The sequence below is a fragment of the Rhea americana genome, unplaced genomic scaffold, assembly GCF_003343005.1.
Source record: "Rhea americana isolate MKP2758 unplaced genomic scaffold, rheAme1 scaffold_53, whole genome shotgun sequence".
Lineage (NCBI taxonomy): Eukaryota > Metazoa > Chordata > Aves > Rheiformes > Rheidae > Rhea > Rhea americana.
Window position 1 is genome coordinate 4125317 of NW_028186679.1, and position 8003 is coordinate 4133319.

The 8003-nt window shown below is 37.1% G+C and overlaps 1 protein-coding gene across 4 annotated transcripts in view; it reads left to right on the forward strand.

Annotated features, from left to right (window-relative positions):
• Nucleotides 1-8003, forward strand: part of NEBL (nebulette) — a 138654-nt gene that overhangs the window by 57729 nt on the left and 72922 nt on the right. For all 4 annotated transcript variants that reach the window (XM_085318354.1, XM_085318351.1, XM_085318353.1 and 1 more), the window contains one exon: nt 7287-7388. In XM_085318354.1, the coding sequence (XP_085174480.1) occupies nt 7287-7388 (102 nt within the window). The remainder of the gene's footprint in view (nt 1-7286; nt 7389-8003) is intronic.

Below are 8003 nucleotides of genomic sequence, written 5' to 3' on the forward strand. Positions count from 1 at the left end.
CTAAATGAGTTCCAAAGAACAACTCTCGACTGAATTTAGAGAACCTGAGCCACAGAGTTCAGTTTAATGCTTAGAATTGTTTTATGTCATTGATAGAACTATCTGTTCTCATAGTTTTAAGTACATCATTTATAAATAAATTAGAGTATTTAGGAATATTCTTAAAGGTTTTTTTACAGCTGTTTATTAACTTTTTGGAATTTTCAGTATTTCACAGTATAAAAGGATAATAATTGTATTTATGTTTTTTTGTTAATATCAAGTCAGGTTTGATTTCATGGTCTCTTATGCCAGCTCCATGCATCATTGTTGGCATTAGAAATACTGCCAGGATTAGCCTTTTGAATTATAAAAACACACCTTTGAGAAAAAATATATGCTAGTTTTAGGTTTTATAAAAGCTTACTTATGAAAAATGTGAATTTTAGGAGAAAATTGTCTAGAATAGTGAAGTCATTTTAAAAGGAACACAAAAACTGTAAGAATGGCCAACAAATAAACGCCTTCAAAATTAGGATCTGTTTCTGTTGTTTGACTGTAACAAAGTCAAATCAGATAGATATGTGATTTTATTCCTTTTTTTTTATTATTTCTTAGACAACTTGGGTATTTGTTTGTGAGAAACAATACAGAAAATTAAGTATTGACTTTGAATTATCTTAAGTTTATATTATCTTCCTTACTGACAGTGTAACAAACACCATTAAGGTATGTAGGCAGAAAGCTAAATGTCATCCTCAGATATATGTCCATGTGTGTAGAATCTTGACAGCTGGCCACTGATTGAAGTTTGCCAGCAGCCTTTCAGGGAAGCATTATGTTTGAAGAATAACTTCTACTGGTAGGAAATACGTGAGTAGGAATTCTCAGAAGTAATTTGCAACCTGCCTTGATTACAGAATTCCTTCTTCCTGCCAAAATCTGACTGTCTCTGCTGTTGGGAATGTCAGGATGTCAGACTGACAGAGCATGGGAGCTATGAACATGAACTTCGCTCTTCATAAGCAGGAATTTGTTTTTACTTAACAGGAGGAATGATGGTGGAGTACTAAGGCAGGAAATAACTTTGGGAAGAGAGATAGGAATGCCTCTCAGAGAAGGTGGTGGGACCGGGAGGAAYGTGAGACTAGCTTTTGCATCAGATTCTTCATAGTCTGAGGATTAGTGTGCTATTGACAGTTTTGGAGATCCTTGGTGCAAAACCCATTCCCCTTCTGCTATGGCTGTACTTCACCTATTAAGAGAATTAATGAGAGCAAGATACAGATGTGAGAGTAAATTTAAATTCAGTTGCTTTGTCTTCTTTCACCCTTAAAGCAAGCCAAAAAGGAAATGGGAGAGGATTTATTATTATACAATTATTATAGTTTTGTACTGTGAAAACCTGCAGATTCCACCAACTACAGGAGGGGCAAAGCTGTTTTGATAAACAATAACTTTTAACAGCATGTTAAGAATAATGAAAAAACATGAAGGAGAGTATTCTCAGCCTGTCAAACTTCAAAACAATGCAAGCAAAGCTTCCATCTCTGACATAAAGCTCAAACCAGTTAGTTTCATTTAAGAGTGGAGTCTTTGTAATTGCTCAAAGGGAGCTACAATGGGATGGGGCTGTAATTTTATTATACATAGAGATGSAAGTTATGTATGTTCTGTTCTTGTTGAAGGGAGGTATCCAACTATTGTGGGTAATTATTTGAGCATCATGCTCAATATTTGTTTATGGATTTCTTGTTTTTTAAATAGTGGTTTAATTAAGAGCCACATGAGTTTTCATGTTTAAGGTAGAATATGGAATAATAAGCATCCTGAATGTGAAGTACTTGTCTTCTGAAACTTGGGCTATTTGCAGAATCACAGCTTTGAGAAGTGCAGTGTAGAAGAGAGAAACTACTGAGGGAATAGGAGGACAAAGCTCTTTTATCCACCACTCAGTACAGTATACCTATGGGAGCAGATTGCATGTTTACCTACAATGGTCTGCCAACTCAATTCAACCTTTACATGCAGGGTTTGCATCTAATAGGATTAGGACGTGTTTAAGACTATTTACTCAGCCYTAAAATAAGGCTGACATTTATACTCAACTGTGTGAAAAGTGCAATTTCCTTTAAAAATTAAGACTGTATTCAACTTACAATGCGTTTGTGCTGACATTTTGAAACTGTCATGTGCTGCAGGCCTTCACACCACTTTGAATATCATTAACAYGCTGCATAAGTGTGGGTTGAAGCAGCATAATAGGGAAATACTTTAAAATCTCCTGAACAATATGATCATGTATGAGAGAAACATTTTCCCCTTATTCATACTTCCACTGAAGGAAATTGCTGTCAAAGAACAAAAGTGACTTTTTAATGATAGGGAATTTACTTGAAAATGTATTTAAATACTGTATAATGTTAGAATGAAAGTATGTTTATCTAAAGTAGAGTACTTTTCTCTGTAAATTGTTTTTGTTTTGTGAGATGAATGTTCATGATGGGCCTTTGTCAACAAAGGCATTCGAAGAAAAGTGAAGGAGAGACCATCAGCCTACCTTATGTTGTATTTGGTTGATGTCTTTTATCTCATCTGGGAGTTTCTAAACTTCGGGCAAAAATTAGATGATGGTCCATAGAAAACRGTCACTCACAAAATAGTGGTTTTCCTTATGTGTAGCTGAGAACCAAACAGATGGAAGAAAGMAAGCAAGTGAACAGCAAAAGGAGATGATAATTAAGTATTTTGAGAAAGGAAAATACTTGTTGCATTGCCCCCASGTAAATGCTGCACATTGCATTCTGTTAATATACTCAAAGTTGAGGATCCCAGTTTTGCTTATTCCATGGTCTGTCACTGTGCATGCTGAGTAGCAAAATAATATGAAGAGTTTACACAGCAGTTTACATATTTTGCTTGGTTAAAACTGCTGATTCTTCTCGCAGCATTATATTGTATGAAATAAGTATTTGTTGTTATTCTGATTTTACAAAATGTAAAACTGGGATGGACTCGTCTGTGGATATTTAAAGGGCAGTTCACAGATCTGAGGTCAGCACCCTAGCATCTTTTCTCTTACGCTTATATATGAAGCAATGCTGCTTTTAAAATGTTAGTTGACAATTGGGCAAACATTTAATATATGTATACTCTTTCCAGTACAAATTATTTCAGTAGTAGTAATTTGTAATGTCCAACTGACCTTTAAATTTGAATATTTAAAAGTCTACATTGTCTTAGACATATGGCTTTTTTCCTGTTCACARTATTGTGCAGCTGCAATCCACACACACAAATGAGCGGATCTTACATTGAGTGTGCTCAAACACCTTAAATAACATCTTAGAATTTCTGAAGTTTATTTTGATGCAGATCATGTTAAAGCCATACTTCTGGCTCTCTGTTCAGTGTCTGCATTAGAAAAACCACCTTGCGCTGACTAACTTTCTGATGACAGTGGTTGTCAACAGCAGGTCCCTCTGGGCCACTTCCAACTGGTGCTGAAAATGATGTGTTTACTCCTGATGTAATTGGGACCAATCAATTTTCAAGCCCATTACTAGCAGGGATAACTGCATCAATCTGTAATGGGCCAGAAATGTGTTTGTCTCTTCTACACGAGCAGGGAAATAGTTTTTACCACCACTTGAGGAGGGGACCAGAAAAGCTGTTGCCATTGATGATTGTCACCAGCTAGTCATTTTCGTAGTGTTGATGGACCCCAAAGTGCAGCTGAGAGGAAAGGGGGCAGAGATCCAGCTGACAGATCGTTGGTAAGCAGACTCGCAGCCATTTGAAAGTATTAATCAGGGACAAACAGTAAGAGAGAAATTCTCTTGCAGATACCTGCATCCAGCTCCTCACCAACTTCTGTGTCTGCATCTCAAGAAGGCAAAATGCATCCATAACCTTYTGTATGTACTTCAGTAATTTATTCTGGCTTGGAATTGGAACAGAGAAGAAGACAAAAGATTGCAACAAAGATCCAAATCTTTTMAACTGGTTGAGTCACTATATGGCAGAAGTTTCCATTTGTGGTTTGAGAGCCTGAGATGTTTTGCAGATGTAATAGAAATATGTTTACTGTGCAACTGTTCATTGCATCCCRATGCATTGGCACTGTAGTGGAAGGTGAGGCATCTTCAGGGCTCTTTGTTGGAGGAAATGTACCAGCACGTTCATCCTCAGTGGACCTCGTGCCTGTTTATATGAGCTGGAGGTTTGGCCCTATTAAAATTAGTCTACTAATTATGAGCAAGACCTGAATATTTGCCCTGCTTTGCAAAAACTACTGGCAAGTCAGACTGTGGATGTGTGGAATTAAAAATGGGAATTGCCTTTGTTCAGATTGTCACTAATTTTCGGGATGTTTGTTTTAAAACTAATCAGCAGTGTAACTACTTTTTATTGCAATTTATAACACTTTAGTCAGTAATTTAGACTTTGCAACTTCAAAACCAGAGATGGTATGAGTTTTTGCCTTTGTGTCCCTATTTCTTTCTTCCTCAGCACTGGTCTTTTTTAACTTTCCGCTTAGGTCTTTCACTGGTGCTCTGAGTTGTCAGTATCTTAGTTTTTTTTTTTTTTTTTTTTTTTACGAAAGATAGTTAAAACAGATGTTTTGCATGTCTGCAGTCCTCATGAAATGAGTAATTCTTGAGCCCCCGGTGATGATTTTTGGTAGAACCTGAGCAACCCTTTGAAGTTAAGATTGAGTAGGGGCTTTTTGTAGTGCCTTAAGGCTTTAAGTCRAGATCCTTAAGTCAGAATTTAAGTCTCTTGATAAGGGGCTCAACAAACAGAGAAGAAAAGATGGTCCCTTCCCTGGATATTTCTGCTGTTTCCTTCCCTGTTGCTTTCTTTTCTCTTTCAATTGACCAGGATAATTTTTCTCTTCTTCCCTTTTGCAGCCGTCTTCTTTTTCCATCTTCTGGGTGCCTGTGGGTGCACGCACTGAGCTGGTGGCTTAGCCCCTTCTACAGCTGTTCCCCTTCTTTCACAGAATAGCTTACATTTTACTGCTTACTAACACAGCACCATAAAAAAAAAAAATCTCTAGATGGAACAGAATAGCAGCTGTGTAATAGAGACCAGCACGATGTCCCAATGGGAAAGGGTCAACATCCAGGGATTGAGGTTATTCAGGAAATGGGAAACATATTTTTTCTTTCTTTGGCCTACCTCTGACAAACTACTGTTCTGCTGCATAACATTTTTATTCTCACTGGAGTATGACAAGCTGCAGAATGGAGCAAATATATATTGCAGACATTTGTAAAATGTTAGATGACTTTCCCTCAGACATAAGTAATAGGTATACTGGTTTAGGTGCAGGAAGAATAATAATTCACTCAGGGAAAGCTATACAATTGGCCTTGCATCTAATATAATTGAAAATGGTGAAATATAAAGGACTGTCGCTGTCTTATTTTCCCCTCTCTTTTCCCCCTGAAATTAACCACAGTCCGTTATTCTATGTACTATATGATCATGTCATTTGGGAGCAATAAGTGACCACATTTCCTCAACTTTATCACCACTATTCTTGTTTCTCTGTTGTTTAAATTCACTCCATTCCTAATTTCTATTTTGAGCACATATGCTGGCCTTTAATTTGCAATTTACATGGATGATAGGGTGCTATTCAGAAACCTGTTTCTGCTGCCTTTGTGGTTTTCACCTCACCTCATGTGGTCATTAGGATGAACAGCATATAATTAACTAAATTCATGTAAAGCCCTGAATTGCAAGTGCTTGTCTGTACATCTAGTTTCTTAAAAAAAAAAAAAAAAACACCAAACAAACTGAATCCTAACCAAAACAAAACTTCCAGTGGTTTTAACAAGCTAGAAGAAACAGTTTTTATTTATTGGTAGGTGATAGTTTAGGCTGTATTTCATCCAACTTACCTTATTCATTTTATTGTTGATTATTCTTGTGTGTCATTCATTGTAGGTTAAAAATTACAAGATCTTATTTGTGGGCAAGCAGCCAACAGAGTGAAGCCTATTTAGCTTGTCTACTTAGCTGAAGCCATATGGATGCAAAATTACTTTCCTATTGCCTGTAAAATATTCACCAAAAACCACTTTTTTTTTCATAACATTTCTACAAATTATATTTGTAGAGTAGTTGAGGCAATTGAGTTTGTTACATGGTACCCAGAGTAAAGCATTGCATTGGAAATAGGAGGGAGATCCACAGGTTCTAATAAGTGAAGCTTCAAGCTGAGAGAACCTCTGAGGACTTTGTGATGGAGAATTACAATGTTAGGAGGTATAATAACTTGTTAAGCTGTAGAAGAAATCTAAAAGACTGTCCAATAAAACAGATATTGTGCTGATACTTTCCACTTCCTGTAGAGTTTATTTTCTGTTTTCTAACTTTTGCATGAAACATCAAATTTTCAGGTGCTTCTGACTATCAGGGACAATCTTCTTGATTACTCAGAATAATTCAGTAAGACAGCTCTTGGGAATTGGCCTGGATTGCCGTATGTGCTACTGCAAGGGAGAGGGAATAAGTATAGGGATCTTTAAGAGGAAAAAGAAGGGTAGCTTGTYGTCTGGGAGCTTTGGAGCGTCCCTGAGGTCTTTGCCATTTCTCCAATTGCTTTGTTAAGTGGAGAATTATTTGGACTTCTCCTACTTGTGGCTTAGCTTTCTGGCCAAAGTTTTCTGATCCCATTCACTATATTAGTGACTTTTGCACAAACAGAAAGATTCAGTCTTGTACTCTGCCTGCTGGAAAGCTCAGCCTCCTTGTTCCCATGATTGCCTCAAGTAGCAGATAAGTAGAGTTGTGCGAGGGGGAGAGGCTGGAGTGCAGTGGTGTCATTTAATTACACACCAGCCACRTGGTTGTGTATTACTGAGAAAGATGTTCACCATGCTAGAATTACAGTTTCTGTTCAGTGGAGTAGCAATCTGCTAGACTCTGGTACTCAGTTTCATAGCGGAGTTTTARTTTATATTTTAAAAAATGATGTACCCTTAGAATTCCTCCTGAAATTTAACAACAAAACCAGATATTTGGGTCTTTGCAGTGCCTTCATGTCCTATTATGCTTCTAAATAAAAATGATTTTCATTTTAACATTATATTTTTATGCTTCTAAATTTCTTTCTTTGTTAACCTGTGCATAGGTCTTATGAAACAATTGCTGTTAGTTAGGACTGGGTTGGAACAAACCTTATTAGGCAGTTTTACTGCATTTGGTGGCTGAGTTGATAAGTCGCTCAAAGATTCTTTATCAATGTCTTAACTTTTGTTTGTTTTTAAATAAAATTGTTTTTTGTTTGGCAGGTATCATATAAGAAGGACATGCAAGATACTCATAGATACACAGAAGTACTGAACAGGCCTGACATAAGAATAGCAACTGAGACAACAAAGATAATAAGTAATGTATGTTCTTCCATTACTTGTTCTGTTTATTTTTTAACATACTACTTAATTTATTCCAATTGCACCCCAGGTTGCATCCCAGGGCTCCCCTTCCTCCTCGCCTCTCGGCCAGCGTGGCAGGGAAATGCAATTCCTCGGTGGCTGCCTGAGCGCCTCTTGCATGRGGCTCTCCTCTTTCTGCTCCACGCTGAAATTCTTTTTCCCTCCCCTGTGACATCTGCTAATGGATAGGTCAAGGAGCAATTTGAGAAGCAATAATGTGTGATGCACTTTAATATTTTACTGTAGGAAATTGAAACAGTATATATATTAAAAGCTGTGAGCCAAGTTTTTAAACAACTGCTAATAGTCTCAGGTGAGACTCTAATTTGGCATGGGGAGACAGCTTTAAGAGGTCTGAGAATTGTCGTTTGGATATTCAGCATTTTCTGAAAACCAGAAACTTCTAATAGGTTTTATGATCAACACCCAGTGTTACTAATTACATTTGATTTAGAGTGGCTTTGGGCCTTTTTTCCTTCTCTTCTCTTCTCTTCTCTTCTCTTCTCTTCTCTTCTCTTCTCTTCTCTTCTCTTCTCTTCTCTTCTCTTCTCTTCTCTTCTCTTCTCTTCTCTT